The following is a 19,883-nucleotide window of genomic DNA, read 5'->3' on the forward strand; positions in this document are numbered from 1 at the left end:
CACCCAGACAAGTTTCACCATCATCAGTCGTTTTTTATTATCTTCTGTAAAACAGGAAAATGTTTTTTAGTACTAATATACCTACAAATTTGAGTGTAAGAGAGTATTTACATATTTGAAAAAAAGACAGTTATATACATATAGCTTGTTACCATATGCTGTGGATTTGCCAACTTTTATCTTATTTAATGTAATTGCTTTGTTTCACAGTTTGTCATCTGCAAACATATAGGACTTGATGTAGAACAGTTATTTACTTCGAAATTTTACGACTGGTCATGTTAGCATTATGCCCACTATTAAGGAATACTTCACTATAAAGGAATACTACGTGGAAGATTTTGTGTATGTGTGTGTGTGTGTGTGTGTGTGTGTGTGTGTGTGTGTGTGTGTGTGTGTGGGTGGGTGGGTGTGTATGTATGTATGTGTTTACAACAGGTTTCACTTACTTTTGCTGGTTTCCCCATTATCTTCACTGTGAAGGCCTGCGCCAAGTAACTTTCAGTGTCACTGTTTACAAACTACAGAAATACGATCGTGGACAGCTATACAGTTGAAAGTTTTATGGGCGGGAATTTTGGATCTTTGTGGGATGTATCTGCCATTTTGTGCGTGTGTGCGTGTTTTATTTAATTACTACCTTCATTTTATTTATTTATTTATTTCTATTACTTTATTGTACGTGTGTTCTTGGAAGGGGGTTAGGGTGCTTATGGGTTGGTGTTGTCTGGTAATTCTTTGAGGACAGACAACAGGATTCCATTGCAGAGAACTATGTACTCATTTATTACTTGTTTTCCTTCAATTACGGCTTTTTGTATTTGATAGTTTTCTTCAATTATCAGTTTTTGTTTGGGGCGGGGGGGATGCTGTTGCTGCATTGAGAATAATCAAGTCAGTGTTGATGTTTTTTTGGACTGTGTTACACTTCCATAAAGTGTACACCAAATGTCGAATGACACCTGTTACTGTTTAATGCTCTTCTTTGTTCCGTGTATCTGGTATTAAAATTTCTACTTGTCCGCCCTCTGTAAATTGATTTGCTGTTATGCCATGTCAGTTGGCAAATACCAGACGTGTTGTGTTTATCTTGCTTGTGTTAGTTCTTCTTAGTTTTCTCTGTAATGAGTTGTCTGTCCTGTAGGATATTTTTAGCCTTTGTTTTTTGAACATGCTGCTATTCTGTGGATTGCTTTGTTGTTGTAAGTGAGAGTGTAACATTTGCTTGTTGTTATAGGAGTTTCTTGTTCATGTGTGCTTGTGAGTGTGTTTTGTGTGTTAATGCTCTGTACTCCTGTGATTGTAAGTTGGCGACTAGTTGTTTGTTTTTGTGTGCTAGGTGTCCACTCCAAAAACAAATCTATTTGTAAGCAAACATGGACAGAAGAGGTTCAACTTAAAGGTGATTATCTAGAATACTGTTCCAGCGTTAGTACTCCTTGTCAAGGAAACCAGGCACAAAACACGGAACGAATTTAGAGACTCGTTGTTATGATCGTAACGGGTCGAATAGTCCATACGAAAGTCTTATGGAGGTGCTCAGAAATATCTTCGGAAAAAAGCCACGTTATTCTTGTGGAATCCTGTCGGATAAGAGGGAGACCGTGTGACGTTTCTAATGGCTCCATGACATATCACGCACTGGTAGAATAAGGATACGATACGAGGTGCTACTTTGGGTTCTGTGATATACAGACTTTTTTCCTCGTTTCACACCGAAGAGGACAGAAAATAGCTAATACTGGTATCGAGTAATCTCCGCAGTTCTCCCTACAGTAGGTTGTTTCTCTCTCTCTCTCTCTCTCTCTCTCTCTCTCTCTCTCTCTCTCTCTGTGTGTGTGTGTGTGTGTGTGTGTGTGTGTGTGTGTGTGTGTGTGTGTGTAGAAACCTTAGTGTTAAATGTGACTAAATAATTCATAAAGGGAAAAAGCTTCCATCGTTGTACAGTTAATACTATATATTGAGCTGTTGGATAAATGCCACATCAAAGCGTTACGAATAGACCTAAAGAATGGAAGGAACATGACGCCGAAGGCTAATTTAAAAACAGCGGTTATAGCCAATTGGGAATATAGCCTTCTTCAGTCTTTAAACTAATTACATCAGCGTGTTGTGAAAATGAATCACTAAGCGACTACATTTTTAATGAGTTGAAAGAAGTGGAAATGATCGAGTGCCAAAATAAATTACAGATTTTACAACAAAAAGTTATCCACATAATCGACTGAACCTCGTTGAGCATTGACAGAGATTTATTACAAAAATGTTGTTAGTTGGGATTAATAAAATGAGTTCGCAAGAATCCAACGTACACCTTCTAAGACATATCAGTGTTCGGTACAAACCTCAGACACATGTTCGTACTGAGGCGATAATTGTAACAGTGGTTGAGATCATTCATGGAATAGAAACAATGATTTGTCACATTCCCCATTTTAAGTGATTATCTGTCTTTCTTCTACCACTTTATTTCAACCACATTATCTAGAAAAAGAAGACGCATTTCAGAAGTGAGTAAAAAGTGATGTGTGGTAGTAACTCGTACTTCTCAATCAAGCAGAAAAGCTTGAAGAAACGACTATCAATTTGGTACTAAACAAAATTAATAGCAAACACAACCATTTAGAAACCTTAACTCACAGCTTAAAAGAACCCAGCTGAACTGCAGCCATGTGGTTCAGTTCGCAAAGCAAGTGGCCTAAATTCACTTTATTAAATTGTAAACTGCATGAAATCCACAAGCAAAGTACTCAGGTGATGTTTAAAATAATGAATGACAAACATTTACTGGTATTACAACGCGAGTATGTTGATGTACGGCCACATGGTTCAAAGTAAATAGGAAGTGACATGAATTCAACTGGTTCGAAACGTACGCGAAATAACTAAGCAAAACACTCATGCAACGTCTGAAATAATTAATGAAGACAGTTTGGAAGCATTTACTGATATTACAACGTGAAGAAGCTGACCTACAGCCACGTGGTGAAAGAAAAGGACATAAATTTATGTAATTAAATCGGAATCTATACGAAATCGATAATGAAAACACTTCCTGATACAATTAGCTGATACGATAAACTGCTACATAGAATTCAGAGCTCTGAATGGGGGTGACATACCAGCTCCTCATCAAAATCAACGTGTACCGACCAGCTGTACGTGCATCCACCTTCAAGTGCCATCAAAGAGAAAGTGTCCTTTGATCGTTAGCGATGCCGCTCCCTCGTCTTCAGGGGTGCCCGCCGCATGTGAGTTTACCATTAGCTTGCTAGTGCCAACTTCGGCAGAAAAGGCTTCTAAAGCTCCGCTGAGTTCTCTGGTCCAAACTTCTATACGCAGCCACAGAATCAAAGACACCCAGCAGAGTTCGTTTGATGGCGGGATAACTACAAGTCGCTAAGAGAAGAAGGGACCTGCTATTACCAGACTGTCATTACGACAGGAATGTTCACATGCCTTCAGTTGTGCTAAATTTTCGTCATTTGTTCATCTAAATGTGTCTCGAGTTATGAGACCTGTGGGAACGTTTGTAAGCAATGCGTCTCACACCAATCGATGTTCTGTAGCATCAAAATATTGAAAATCAATTGGCAGTGATGATCTGGAATTGGCAACATCGGTTGAAGAGCGTTTACTTTTTGTAAACGTTGTTAGAGGATGGTACTGACCTAAATCTCTTACATAAGTTTATTATTCTTCCAATGAAGCAGTGATCAACTGACTGTATGATCCATACATCACGCTGCAAAGCATTTCGGTGCTTGTAGAACTGAGTAGTAATCGAAGTGCAGTTTCACTTCTGCAGGCGATACTTTAACAATGGCTACAGCGCGATTACATCGAGTCGTCGAAATATTAGATGTTGTTAAGTCATAACCAAGGAACGTTTGCAAAAATTCCAATTGTAAGTACCACTGTTAAAAGTTGTGCCTATACATTTTTTAAGAAAGTGAAACATTTCTAAGAAAAGGTACAGTGTAAGACTTTGAATTCGTGTAATATGTGTCGATTATGCTACATGTTGCTAAAAATCAGGTATTGGTTTTCGGCATACTGGGAGACTGGAATTGGGATGTATTCACCAGCAGCTATTATTCACGACATCATGTGGTCTCCATGTTCAAAAAGATCAGGATATATGGGATGTTTCAGAGGTTAGCGCCTAAGGTTAACTAAGAACAGGATATATGGGATGTTTCAGAGGTTAGCGTCTAAGGTTAACTAAGAACATAAACAACAGGAAGAATAAATCAGTTTTCCCCAGGTAGCGATGTCCAGAGCGGCAGTAAGTCAGTTGATGAGACAGAGATTTTGACTTTATCCTGACGATGCAAGTACTTTTGCTACTACTGTTTCACTAACCGGACAATATAGATCGCGATACTTCCTGGCAGATTAAAACTGTATGACGGACCGAGACTCGAACTCGGGACCTTTGCCTTTCGCGGGCAAGTGCTCTACCAACTGAGTCACCCATGCACGGCTGCCGCCCCGTCCTCACAGCTTTACTTCTGCCAGTACCTCGTCTCCTACCTTCCAAACTTTACAGAAGCTCTCCTGCGAACCTTACAGAACTAGCACTCCTGAAAGAAAGGATATTGCGGAGACATGGCTTAGCCACAGCCTGGGGGATGTTTCCAGAATGAGATTTTCACTCTGCAGCGGAGTGTGCGCTGATATGAAACTTCCTGGCAGATTAAAACTGTGTTTTAAAACATACAAGATCATGTTTGTTGAAGTTGCATTTTCTTGCTCTCATCTCACTCACGATATTCAACCATACAATCACTACCACATATCCTTTAAAATACAAATTTAGTCAAATGTTCTAAGAGTGTTGTATAGAAAACACAGATGATGAGAGAAGGAGACTAAAATATCTACACAGAGAGATGCGGTTGGATGATCGCTTACAAGAAAACATGGCTGAGCCAGCCACCTGATTATAACATATAAAACCTCCTCCCTAATATTTTACGGAGCATGCTGAACGTTTCACACACTCGTGAATGGAGTAACAGATACTACCATTGTCGGCTAAATAGATGACAAATCTACAGCCTCTTGTCTGAGTTTAACACATATTCAAGTAAAATGTAGCGCACTCTGATTACGTCCCAGTAACCACAAGGGCGACACATTGGAGGATTCTATCACTGGAGCAAGAAGCAATGGGTCGTGGGGCTATGTCCTATCCGAGATCAAGAGAGAAGGACCTCATCTCGTCTCTGCGGCTAGAGGGATGTACTCCATGGCCTCGTTATTGACATTACTAGCCACAGCTTATTGTTTGTCACTTTCAGCTGCTCTTCTACCGATCTACTTACAAGTCTGTACATCAGCAGTGAAATGATAGCATTTAGGGGGACAGGACACTAAACTAGGACAGGACACTAAACCACCCGTTATTACTATACGTCTCCTTTCCCTGAATTCCCACATGCTCAGGTACTCGGCAAAATAACACCTCCTTCCCTAGACCTTGTAGGTGGAGAGGAGCGAACTAGATATTCTGGACAGCTTTATGTGCTTGTTGCAAGAGTTGTAGAGACTGAAGGACACTCCATTTGCAACGCCCTGTAAAGATGAGGACATGAGTTATGAAGAAATGGACAGTACAACTGCCGTCTCCTCCACATCGAGGTGTCTGACCATTAATCACTTTTTACCTCATTTCATCCGATCGGAATGATTGTTCATGATGCAAAAATTCGAAACAATTGAACTGTTTTTTAATGACTGAAGTCGTTACACCACCAGGTTACAGGGAGAGCCCCATCTTCATGTGTAACTAAGTTAAAATAAAATAATATCTCTGAGCTATAAACATGATAACAGATCTAGAGAAAAAGATAATTGGGATCTCATAAATACACTCCGTTGAACATGCATATAAATACCTGGACGAAGCGCCCATGTCAGAGCTAACTTAGAAGGCACCATATCTGCCGTACATGGCCCATCAAATGAATACCCAAATGTGCTCGCGGAAAAAGCACCTTTCAATTGTAACTGACGTAAGTCACTCTTGCCCTAAAAGTGCCGGCGACAGGGCGGGTCGCCTAAATAAACCAGATAAAGCCAGATTAGACACCATGTGGAAGGCAAACAGCTGAAAACAACAGGCTAAATAAAAACTATGTAAGGTGTAGTTGACTTATGAAAGGACCAGCCGCTCAAATTTTTTGTGTAGAGCTGTCACTGGGAAACAGCACGCAGCTTACATGTAACTGGAACAATGAATCTGTTCAGTTATCATTAACTGAGAAACACAAAACACCTGCAAAATGAAGCTACTGCAGTGCAGCTAACTCTTACGAAATACTCGTATAGTGCGACAATACGTCCCGACTGCCGCGAGAAAGACAACTGAGCAATGGCACCTCGGAACACGACGTTATAAACAAGGCGTTATAAACACGGCGTCAGAAGTGCACTGAAGTGTAACTAAGATAAGGTTAAAACACACAGCGAAAATTGAAAAAAGAGAACTAGCTGTAGAAAAACAGTCAAAAGCAATAACGGCAGGTATACGACAGATGTTCGTCCTTGAAGAAAAATAGTGAACAGCAACCATAGTTAATGGACATGTAGAAAACCAGAATGCTGGGACAATTGGGTATTCAGTATGATGAGCCACGTACGGGAGATGTGGTGTCTTCTAAGTTAGCTTTGTCACGGACGCTATCTTCAATAGAGTACATTTATTATCATTTTCCCCATTTTTTTCTTTAACTCTTAGCTTGTTTATAGTTTAGGGAATTTGATTTATTTTAACTTAGAGATCCATCTGCAGATGCGGCTGAGTCCACAAGGTCTGGTAGTGGGAAGACTTGAATCATAAATTGTACAAATATAGCGATTGTTTTAATCATAAGCATTACATATAACAGTATTGCTGCCAGGAAAAAATTATGGAATCACTTTATTAAGGGATAAAGCGTATCATTTCCTGCTCATCCATATGTGAGCTAGACTTGTTCGTTTTTCTAGTCGCCTTAGCCAGTTTGCGGCTGCAGAAGCAAGGGGAATTTTCTTCAGCTGCGGGCTGGTGGGCCAGACCTCCCCATATCTTCCTATATGGGTTCTGGTCGGAGCCTAATGGTGCTATTAAAGGGAGAGTAATTTCCCCTTGACGGCTAGTGTTTCCAACATACGTCCCAGAGATATTTCTTAATGTCTTGCCAGGAGCCAGCACCTCATAAAAGCAGTAAGTGGATACTGCCAATGGGAATGTCTTCCTTTCGTCGGACTGGATGGAAATCCTGAACGTTAAATAATTTCGTGAAGCAATCTGGAGATCATTAACCGTGAAGTTGAGGTGGCAAGTCGAGGGAAATCTCGGTCAGCGTTTGTGTCTCAGTGTCTATTATTTTGAAAGTCTGTGGTTTCTTGAACCTTCCTCATCAACAAGGTATTTCTTCGGCACGGAAAACCTAAAAATCATTCGACTGAACTTTTCTGTGCACGGGCGTCGAATTCTGCTCAGGAAGTTTCCCATCTTTCTAGAATATTGTTGTGGATTACTGAAATAAGTAGCTACAGGTGGTGTTGTATAAGAGTGATGGCCTTGGCTAGGGTTAATTGATCTATACTAGTAATAAAACCGTAAAACCATAGTGTCTGTCTGTTTGTCTGAACACACTAACCTCCAAAATTACGAGACGAATTGTCATGTAGTTTTCACAGATAACTTGAGCATAGTTTCGGGCAACATATAGTCTCCATTTCATCAAAATCGAAACATAAAAAGATATATCGTAATTTAAAGTTTTGTCTAAAATCATCTGCTCTGCTCAGTAGTTCGTATGTTTAATCATCAAGGCGTAGAACCCTAAAGAACTAATAGATGACTCTGTTAGTTTTTTAAACTCTGTGGCCAATTTATTTTCGGAAGTTTACGCCAGTGACACAATTAAGCGCTGCAGTCTTATCTCTACAAGTACAAACCAAGAAAGAATTTACCTGGCTAGGATGTATAGATTTTAGTAATTTTGCTTTTTGTGTATGAAAACTAAAGGTACTGCTTTGCTTCTTTCGATTGGTTTTAGTTATATTCTTTGCTAGAAAAACCGAGTTTATTATGTTTGTTTTCTGATTCGGGTGCATACGCCTTACATTTTATGTAGAAAACGGTCGAGGCTTCCTGAATACACCAGAACAGTTAGGACTCTGCGATCTCAAGAATCAAGGAAGATCGTGGGGCGAGGCTTGCTGTGGCTGAAGAATATCAGGCTTAACTCGCTCGTTGGAAACTCTAACCAAAGCGAGGCGCGACGTATGTAGCATCGAGACCGCCATGCTCTATATAGATTCTCAGAACCCTTCACTCACAGAGGCTTAAAGTTACATCTGTCCAACGTAACATCATAGAAGCGAAAATTTTGACGGGAAAAGTGGCGTTGGCGAGCGAGTTTTTACATCCGGAATCCCTCTTATTCTTAACAATTCACCATTTCATCCTGAAAGTGCACAATTCCTGATGACCTTACGTTATACACTACCAATAAAGAAGAGAACAGCTATAAATGCACACCAGTGGAATGCCGAGTTTCTCAGGCTGGTACCAAATAAGTTTAATTTTCTCTGTGCAAATTTGATAGTGATGTTTTGGTGTGACTCCTCATTTACGAACTTGCAGCATGCATTATTGAGTTCGAACTGTGTTGCTGATTTGTTGTAGGGAAATTACCAACGACAGTTGTTAGGGCCGGCTGGAGGCGATGTATGAGCTGTTGTAAGGAGGCTATAATTTTGCACCTTTCAAGCGCTCATCTACATATTTTGCCGTGATTGACAACCGGAATTAGGTATCATTTGATAGTTCGTATATCGTATATATGAATATTTAAAGGAGACTGACATTGTCACGTACACCTTGTAAATATTTGTTAACGCTTATTGTATGAAAGGTGATGGAGTGTCTTTATTACCAAAACGGCATAATTAATCATTGCCTATACTAGTAGAGGTTGGAACACCAGTGGAAATAAAACGGCAGGCGTAACTTAGGCTCTGGGTGGAAAAGCCCGCACAAGTGTGTTGGTCCTGCTTAACAGAGGAAGTAGCCATAGCCATAAGGTCAGGGCACCTGAGGGCTAAAGCACAACAGAGTGGCGGCTAGCCGGTATTGTAGCTAGGCTGGAAGGATACCGTAAACTCCGAAAATATTGGATGCAGCAGAGAGGAACAAGGAAGCGTTACTTCGGAAATCACGCAGGCTGGGTTATTTCCGAGGAGTTTTACTCTGAGAAGCGTACTATTGTATGAATTCTTAATTAACAGGGATAGGTATTTCCTTGCAAACTTTCCGTGCTGGACGACGAAAGACTAATATATGATTGGTCGGCGTATGGAAGAATCTGTAGAGATGGAGAATATTCCGTGGTTTCGAGAATATGATTCGCCTTCTGCAGTTATGAAGGCGGAGAGCCCTGCTTTGCTGGGAAGCCAGTAGTGGAGAGAAAGAAGTCTTCTGTTTTGAGCGCCTGTGTTTGACAGTCGATCAGTATCAGCATTGTTGTTACAGGCGGACTTTCTGTCTTTGCTCTCAGGAGATTTTATAATTAGAACAGTTAGGCACTGTACTGTTGCGAACTTATACGATTCTGGACTTCGTCTACGGGTAAGGAGTCATCATTGAGTACACGGCACTCAGTGATTGAGAGCAGTTCTTCTGCCTATACTCACGTAGAGACGTTATCTGAATTCCGTCGTTGTGGCTGGGAGTTCGCGTTTCTTGTCTGTAGAACACAGAGAGGAGAAGAAAGATTGTACTAGTCATAGGACCACCTTCTGCCGTCCTAGTGTTCGAAAGAGTTTATTTTGTGGCTGGAGTTCTTCTGTCGTCGCAGACGTGTACGAAAACCATCACTCTGACGCACTGGACGCAGTACACATGGTGATATTGCTAACTGCTTCGGCTTAATAGGGCTATAAGGCTAAACAGCTTTGATCACATAAGTTTTATTTTCACTGAGGTTGCACGCCACTGTAGATCATCTTTGAAAGTAGTGTCTTCTAGTGTTTGGTACGTAGATGATGTCAGTCATCTCACGTTATTATATTAGATCACGTAGCCATAAAAAGGGGCAGATTTGAGCAATTGATCATTAATATTATTTATCAAATACAAACATTTGTAATATAAAAGGGTTTTTAATCTACAAGAAATGTATAAGCAGAAACAACATTTATCATTTAGTAGTTACTAGCTCCCTTAATCAGTATTTATGTTTAGGTTGTAATTTATATGTTAAAGAGCAAGAAGGAGGAAATAATATCGCAATTAAGAGATCCTAAGATCTGCTTCAGGGGGTAGTCAGACGGGGCCAAATATTGATTTTTGCGTTCAGTATTTTCCGCTGCGCACTTCCATTTTACACCCACGTGGAGTAGCATCTTGGAGCTGCTAGTGGTGAATCTATTCCAGCACGGTGTAGGGTCCTTGAATCTTTACTGAAAGTAGTTAAATAACAACAAAATTTTTAATTATTGACTTTGGAGTTATTAAGTTTAACATTCACAGCTCAAAGTTAGGGTGGCGACCCTTATTAAGAGCGATTTGATAGTGTAGCACAGCAGAGAATTTATCCGAGTCCACCAATAATAGTTCCTGATTCGCGGAGCAGCACTTCGTGTAACTCGTCTCTCGCGGTGCGCACCGCCAAGAGTGCTTGGGTTTAGGTGGCGGCGCAAGCGTGACATCGCGCGTCGCCCAAATAGCTCCGAGGGACGGACGAAAGGAACGTTACGTGGGGTTGATGATTTTTTTTGTCATCAGTCTTCTGACTGGTTTGATGCTGTCCGCCACGAATTCCTCTCTTTCGCCAATCTCTTGATCTTCGAGTGGCACTTGCAGTTTTCGTCTTCAATGATTTGCTGGATGTATTCCAGTCTCTTCCTAAATAGTTTTTTCTCTCTACAGCTCCATCTAGTAACATGGAAGTTATTTCCTGATGCCTTTACGGATGTCCTACCAATCTGCCAATTCTTCCTGTCTGTGTTTTCCATATATTCCGCCGATTCTGAGGAGAACCTCCTCATTCCTTATTCCTAATTTTCAATATTCTTCTTTAGGACCACATCTCAAGTGCTTCATTTCTCATCTCAATTTCACACAGTCCATGTTTCACTACCATACAATTGTATACTCTAAATATACATTCTCAGAAATTTCTTCCTCAAATTTAGGCTTATGCTTGATACTGATAGTCTTCTGTTGGCCAGGAATGCCCTTTTTGCCAGTGCTAGTCTGCTTTTCATGGTCTCTCTCCTCCGCCCGTCATGGATCATTGCAATGTCTAGGTAGCAGAATCCCTTAACTTCATCTTCTCCGTGATCACCAAGCCTGATGTTAAGCTTCTCGCCGTTCTCCTATCTGCTACTTCTCATTACTTTCGTCTTTCTTCGGTTTACTCTGGATCCATATGACGTACCGTATCCATTAGACCATTCCCCTCAACAGATCCTATAATTCTCCTTCACTTTCTTTGAGGATAGAAATATCATCAGAATATCTTCTTGCTCTTGGTCTTCCACTCTTATTGTTCCCTCCTGGATTTTGTACGTGTTGTATATTACCCGTGTTTCTATATAGCTTACCTTATTTTTCTCAGAAATTCGAACATATTACACCATCTGACATTGTCGAGCACTTTGTCACGGTCAACAAATCTTATGAATGTGTCTTGATTTTTCTTGCTTCTGTTATCAATCGCAATGTCTGATTTGACTCTCTGGTATCTTTCCTAAAGCCAAACCGATCGTCTTCTAACGCATCCTCAATTTTGTTTTCCGTTGTTTGTATATTTTTCTTGTCAGAAACTTAGTTGCATGACCTGTTAAGCTGACTCAGCGATAATTCTCGCAACTGTCGGCACTTGCAATCTTATGGATGTGGATTACTTATCAGAGACGCTGCCTGCAGACCACGGATGCCCTATCTCATACCCCAGGCTATTATAGCAGATCTCTGGGTGCTATAAAATCTGATGACAAATGGTAGTGCCACGTGAATTTCAACGTCTGTACATACGTGGCTTGACTTAGGAACGTGATCACTTGTACAAACGACATCGGCTGTAGCGAGGGTATGCTAGCACGGAGTGGAGAGGTACGTACGCTGTAGAGCTGCTGCATGAGGCTGTCCAGTGAGAGGTCGTCGTCGTCGGTGTCGTCGTCGGCGGCGCCCCTCCTGCCGGGTGTGGGCAGCAGGCCGTCCCTGGCCAGCGCGCCCACCGAGCGCTTCTCGCCACCGTTGCCGTCGCCGTCCAGGAGCACGGGCCCGCTGGGGCTGAGCAGGCCGTTCTTGGCCATGGCGGCGATGTTGCGCTTGCCCGCGCCCGGCAGCAGCGCGCCCGCGCGTGCCAGCGACGCCACGCTGCGCTTGTCGGCGCCCTCTTCTCCGCCGCCCTCCGCCTCCGCTGCCTCCGCCTCCGCCTCGGCCTCCGCCGCCTCCAGCACGGCCTGCTCCTCGCGCGCCTCCTGCGCGTCCAGCTCGCGCCGCAGCGCGTCTAGCTGCAGGTGTCGCAGCTGCTCCGTCGCCGCTATCTCCTCCAGCAGAGCGTCCACCTGCACACGCGCACAGCCCACACGTCAGGAGCGGCAACGCTGTTTGTCATTGGTCTATATTACTGTACGGGGTGCAACGGGTACGAGTGCACATCAGTGTGTTGGTTGTCTTTTCTCTGCATCGAACAGTCTTCCCACAAACGCGTCACAAACTTTACGACCTGACGTTTCCTGCGTGGAAGTAACTGCAACACTAAGTGGACTATACCTGTCAGTGACGGCTAGGTTTAAGTAGTGCGAAGTTCTAGGGGACTGATGACCTCAGAAGTTACGTCCCATGTTGCTCAGAGCCATTTGAACCATTTGAACCTGTCAGTATAGACTAACCACTTTGCATCCGCATGTTCATACTACAGCACCATACTTGCTGCCCAGGGGAAATAAGCATTAATGGCTTACTCTTTCCAAGAGTACTTGGAGGTACTACCAAACCTAAAAAGCATAGCCGGCCGGTGTGGCCGAGCGGTTCTAGGCGCTTCAGTCTGGAACCGCGCGACGCTACGGTCGTAGGTTCGAATCCTACCTCGGGCATGGATGTGTGTGGTGTCCTTAGGTTAGTTAGGTTTAATTAGTTCTAAGTTCTGATGACCTTAGATGTTAAGTCCCATAGTGCTCAGAGCCATTTGAACCTAAAAACATATGACGTGTAATAGGTATAATTATTGATGAACTGGGGTATCGTGTTGAAGCTGCATGGGCAGCTGTACCTGTACACGCCATCCAAGCTCTGTTTGACGCAATACCCAGGCGTATCAAGGCCGTTATTACGGCCAGAGGTGGTTGTTCTGGATACTGATTTCTCAGGATCTATGCACCCAAATTGCGTGAAAATGTAATCACATGTCAGTTCTAGTATAATATATTTGTCCAATGAATACCCGTTTATCAGCTGCATTTCTTCTTGGTGTATCAATTTTAATGGCCAGTAGTGTAGTTTACGATGCTAAGCGTGTAAGACGAAATTTTCGATTAGATTATTTTTTAAATTATCTTTCACCTAAAATTAAAACTTTGAAGTACAAGAGGCAAGCCTATCTGATCGGAGTAGTGTATGGAAATATTTATATAAATTTCACTCTTTTCCAAATTTTTCTGTAAGACTTCGGATAATTATTTTTGTTTTTGATTTTAAGAGGCGTTAATCATCCTACAAACTGCATCTGTTTTATTTTCGAATAAATGACGTATCTTTCGTACTTTTCTTACTGTATTTTTGTTCTGTCGTTGTAAGTACAAAAATGCTTGTATTTTTATCTTCGCCAGACGCATTTCGCTTTGTTGAGATAAAGCATCATCAGTGATGGTGATTTTCGCTTGATTTCTCGCTTACATCGGGAAACGCCGTCCGCCATCACATCTTTGATGTTTTTATGCTGTAGACACAGATAGTTGTGCTCTAATTTTTAGTTCTTCCGCAGCATATCTTCTGTTTTTCAGACCACACAGGTACTGAGCAAAAAAGTGTGCCGTGAAAAACATAAGAGATGCATAGTACTGCAGAACAACTAAAAATTAGACAACTATCAGAGTCTAAAGCAGAAATACATCAACTACGTGCTTTCAGACGGCATTTCCCGATGTAAGCGAGAAATCAAGAGAAAATCACCACCACTGATGATGCTTTACCTCAATAAAACAAAACACGTAAAAAAACCACGCATTTTTGTAGTTGTAACGACAGAAGAAAAATACCCTAAAGAATTGTAAAGCAATTACGGACAATACGGCTACACAAATGAAGAAAATTTCGGACATTACTCAATATTTTGGTTACGAAACTTCTCACATCATTTATAGACAATTAAACCAATAGCTGTTACAATCTTTCGAAAGCAAACTCAATTTTTCATAAAAAAAATTGGCATATGAAAGAAAATATAAAGTGTTTGTTATTTTGCTGATGTGGAATACACCATAATTTTTATAAAACTATTTCAAAGTTATGTATGATAATATATCTTCATTATTTTATAAATTTTAGCTACATTAGGAGTTGTGTTTTCTTTGTAACTGTTTATTCATGTACTAGAAAACTATGTACAAGAGTTAATTTGACCAGTTACCCGTTCTAGAACAATCTAGAACTTCATACTGTAATATCAGAATATCGTTTGTCGTACTCGCCAAAAGTAGTTAGTCTTTGACGTGGACTCGAGTGACACGCACTTTGTCTAGACCCGAATTTGTAAGTTAGTCTTTGCGCTGTAGGCAGAATGTGCGCCAAGTACGACTTATTTATGTTGGAACCTGTAATTTATATTGAAAATGCATTCTAAATGCTTTACGAAAGTGCTGATTGAGCACAATGATCAATACGAAATCTGTGAATGCTCGAAAGAAGACTCTGTCTAGCCATGTGAAGAAAAATAATGCATAAAGTTCATCGTTTTGCCATGGCTGGATGGGACATCAAATGTGATGAAAATGTAAATACGTAACGTCACTAATATTCTACAAAACCTGTATTTTTACATCATTCGCTAAACAAGACATTTTGAGTCACAAACACATCCAGGAAATAAGATAGCTTTCAATATTCTATAAAATTATTGAATTATTTACCGAATTTAAGAATTTAAAATCCTGTCACGGTTTGCTAATAAATAGGAATAATTTTATGTTAAAGGTTTAATGCGGTAAGAAAAGTACGAGGGCATGATGAAAAGTAATGCCTCCGAACTTCTTACTCTGGTCTCAACATCAGTTGAGGTCTTATGACTTGTCATGTACACTCCTGGAAATTGAAATAAGAACACCGTGAATTCATTGCCCCAGGAAGGGGAAACTTTATTGACACATTCCTGGGGTCAGGTACATCACATGATCACACCGACAGAACCACAGGCACATAGACACAGGCAACAGAGCATGCACAATGTCGGCACTAGTACAGTGTATATCCACCTTTCGCAGCAATGCAGGCTGCTACTCTCCCATGGAGACGATCGTAGAGATGCTGGATGTAATCCTGTGGAACGGCTTGCCATGCCATTTCCACCTGGCGCCTCAGTTGGACCAGCGTTCGTGCTGGACGTGCAGACCGCGTGAGACGACGCTTCATCCAGTCCCAAACATGCTCAATGGGGGACAGATCCGGAGATCTTGCTGGCCAGGGTAGTTGACTTACACCTTCTAGAGCACGTTGGGTGGCACGGGATACATGTGGACATGCATTGTCCTGTTGGAACAGCAAGTTCCCTTGCCGGTCTAGGAATGGTAGAACGATGGGTTCGATGACGGTTTGGATGTACCGTGCACTATTCAGTGTCCCCTCAACGATCACCAGTGGTGTACGGCGAGTGTAGGAGATCGCTCCCCACACCATGATGCCGGGTGTTGGCCCTGTGTGCCTCGGTTGTATGCAGTCCTGATTGTGGCGCTCACCTGCACGGCGCCAAACACGCATACGACCATCATTGGCACCAAGGCAGAAGCGACTCTCATCGCTGAAGACGACATGTCTCCATTCTTCCCTCCATTCACGCCTGTCGCGACACCACTGGAGGCGGGCTGCACGATGTTGGGGCGTGAGAGGAAGACGGCCTAACGGTGTGCGGGACCGTAGCCCAGCTTCATGGAGACGGTTGCGAATGGTCCTCGCCGATACCCCAGGAGCAACAGTGTCCCTAATATGCTGGGAAGTGGCGGTGCGGTCCCCTACGGCACTGCGTAGGATCCTACGGTCTTGGCGTGCATCTGTGCGTCGCTGCGGTCCGGTCCCAGGTCGACGGGCACGTGCACCTTCCGCCGACCACTGGCGACAACATCGATGTACTGTGGAGACCTCACGCCCCACGTGTTGAGCAATTCGGCGGTACGTCCACCCGGCCTCCCGCATGCCCACTATACGCCCTCGCTCAAAGTCCGTCAACTGCACATACGGTTCACGTCCACACTGTCGCGGCATGCTACCAGTGTTAAAGACTGCGATGGAGCTCCGTATGCCACGGCAAACTGGCTGACACTGATGGCGGCGGTGCACAAATGCTGCGCAGCTAGCGCCATTCGACGGCCAACACCGCGGTTCCTGGTGTGTCCGCTGTGCCGTGCGTGTGATCATTGCTTGTACAGCCCTCTCGCAGTGTCCGGAGCAAGTATGGTGGGTCTGACACACCGGTGTCAATGTGTTCTTTTTTCCATTTCCAGGAGTGTATATTACTCGGCCGTCCACTTCCTTAGCTGCGTGAGCACCATGTCTGAATGACATGCAGGGGCGCCTATTTTCTCCGCTCAGGGACTGGGTGTTGTGTTGTCCTCATTGTCATTTCATCATCATCAACATGCAGGTCGCCCACTGTGGCGTCAACTGAAAGGACTTATAGCTCGACGGCCGAACCTCCCCATGTGGGAAGTCCCAGCCATCAATATCGTACAATTATTTAATTTCATTCTTATGTCGATTTGTTAGCTTCGCTGAAGCAAGTTGCAACCCCCTGTCACTAAAGGGCACCGAATTGTAGCGCGTAGCCCCGTGATGCGTAACATAACTGTTGGTGAGTGAGAAACCCTCAGAAAACTGAAAGTACCAGTTTGAAGAGTTCTTCCACACATGGAGCCCTTCTCCTTCAGCATGACAATACCAAATTACACAGGAGCTCTGTGACATCCACAACATTCCGACTCCTTGGGTCCTCTGTCATCGATCATCATGCATACAATCCCGACTGCCCCTTCAGATATTCATCTGTTTCCAAAACCTAGAGAACACCTTTGAGGACTTTTACATTCATGAACTGGTGCAAGCAGAGATGACGTTGTGCCTCCGTCAACAAAGCATTCGGGAGGACGATGGTTCAGACCCGCCTCCAGCCACCCTGATTTAGGTTTTCCGTGAGTCTTTTAAATCACTTAAGGCAAATGTCGGGATGGTTCCTTGGAAAGGGAACGTTCTTTTCTTTCTCCATTCTTCTAAAATCCAAGCTTGTGTTCTGTCCCTAATAATCTCGTTGTCGAGGGGACGTTAGACAATGTTCTCCTCCTCCTCCTCATCAACAAACTGGTCTCTCGTTGAGTCTTGTGATATGCTTCGTTTCTGCGTGAAACAAAACTGGTTTTTCGTGATATTGCCAAGTACTATCTTCTGGAGAGCTACACACGAACTACAGCTACTCGCCACAACATTCCAAGGTTGCCAAACTGCAAGTAAAATACTTATTAGACAATGTCAGTGTGTGAAATTTAGTGCGCAATCCTGTATGTATAGATAGAATAACACGATATTGCTAAACAATTTATGATTTAATCAATTGTTCGAATAAAAAACGAAATGAACTGAAATAGTTAATGTACTCAAACACTATTTGTTGTTGGATAAACGACATTTCGTTTAAGGAGGTGTTGATTGATTTATTCTAAAGCTTTGATTTTTACGCAGTCACTTTTTATGATACATAACCGGTTTCGGCCAACAATGTCCACCTTCAGATACTTTGGCAGCATTTGGTCAACAAATGTTCATATGTTGTCAAGATTATCTTTTCCGTTCAACAGATATTTCATGTCCTTTGGTATATCTGACAGAACCGCCTATTTGCAGAAAGGGAAAGAGCTAAGGGGCATTGCGGTATTGTGGAGTTTATTTTGTAATTACCACTTGAAAGGTTATTGTGACGCTTGCTACCTCCCACGTAAGACCCAAGATCGATCACCAGAGATCACTTACGATTCTTCTAACAGGGAATAACTGGAATGGGATGCACTCTCGTGAAGCCAGGGGTGAAGTTCCTTTAGTAAGCAGGTAGAAAATTCACTCGTGACACATCAAAGTCGCATAAATCGCCAGTTTATGAACAAACAACTTTTATTTGTTGTTTATTCTGTTGTGACAGAGAATGTAACAGTTTTATTGTTGACAAATTCACTGTCCCTTAAATTGTCAGACGTCATGGACGTGATTCGCTGCGTGTTGCTTGTTGCAGTATTGTCTCAGCTTCGCGATAAAACTGTTTGTCAGTGTAACGTGTAAGGAGTACTGGTATGGATGTTATGACATAGCGATATTGTACTTTTCGTTGGCTTCTGTAATTTTCGAAGCCGAGCGCACCTCTTCTCTGGAGGTAGCATTGTCTCACTGTATAAAGTGAACAATGCCCCAGAACCCGAATTTACTGTGCGGGAAGAGCCGTTATTAGGCTTCAGTACTGAGCGGTCGAGCGCATTCGCGTTGCTAGAAAGTATAATTAAAAGCGTTACGGCGGTTCGTTGGACACAAGTGAGTAATTCGTTATTTTACAGAAAGGCGCGGGGTGTTAATTATGAGATATAAGGTTGAAACAATACAGTGTTTGACAATCAGCAACTTTCGTGGTCATTAGTGATTACCTGTTTAATTTATGTGGAAACGCAATGTGGCAATTGTTTCTTCCGTATGAACATGGAATGGGCGTAGCTGCTAACACTGGAGTGGATATGTTTAGACATTGTTAGGGGAGCGTAATACGTACCGACGTAAAAGTAAAACAAAGCGATTTGATTTGTACTGTTATTATTTCCGACATTTTCCATTGTTTTAACCCAAAAGGTTTATACATTCGAAAAACAGAAAAAGAGAGGCATGGTTGTATTAGGCACATAGTAGGTTTTATTTCGTAACATGAAGTGCTCTTCATTTAAGGCTCCCATATTGGAGTACGACAGTCGCAGAACTAAGCTAAATAACCGGATGAAGTAGAATTACATGTGTCGCCGTGACAGGGACATTAATGTTTCATCTGGCTTACCGTGAAAGAACAACTGACGTTTGGTGAAGAACCGTAATTAGATATGTTTAGATTTCGCGTATGTGCGCAGACAGTTGCTGTTTCAATTAAGAATAGCGATTTGGTACGCGATAATGAAATACAACTATCGACAATAGAGTGAAGGGTGCACGTGAGAGAAAGTAATAATAGTGCGTCATAGAAATGGAATATTGTACATGAATCGGAAATCTACAGCATCTTGGATTGCATCAGTTCGAGACAAAAAGAGGAATTCTACAGCATCTTGGACTCTACTGGTTCGAAACGACCATCTCGACGATAGAAGAGAGCGGCGCAGAAATAAACGTAAGCGCGCAGCGAACGCCAATTGTGCATAACTTGAAATTGTTGCTGTAGGGGAAAGGACGTCATGGGTGACAATACAACTGGTACATGACGGCGATAGAACTGAAATGGATGCTCACGTTCTCTGGTCGGATTCAGATGTGGTATCGAAGGATAAGGAATTTATCTTGATACGGAATGTTTAGGCAGGGGAAGAAAAGATTATTTATGCAGAGGAACTGAAGCAGACTGTCACGAAACAAGAACAAGTTAAAGAAAAAA

At 42.4% G+C, this 19,883-nt stretch overlaps 1 protein-coding gene across 1 annotated transcript in view; it reads right to left on the reverse strand.

The window, feature by feature from the left end:
- LOC124777633 (neuropeptide-like 1) overlaps positions 1-19,883 on the reverse strand; it is a 427,641-nt gene that overhangs the window by 56,093 nt on the left and 351,665 nt on the right. Inside the window, exon 3 of the mRNA XM_047253106.1 lies at positions 12,127-12,576. Coding sequence (XP_047109062.1) covers positions 12,127-12,576 — 450 coding nt within the window. The remainder of the gene's footprint in view (positions 1-12,126; positions 12,577-19,883) is intronic.

This window comes from Schistocerca piceifrons, chromosome 2, assembly GCF_021461385.2.
Source record: "Schistocerca piceifrons isolate TAMUIC-IGC-003096 chromosome 2, iqSchPice1.1, whole genome shotgun sequence".
NCBI classification, from domain to species: Eukaryota; Metazoa; Arthropoda; class Insecta; order Orthoptera; family Acrididae; genus Schistocerca; species Schistocerca piceifrons.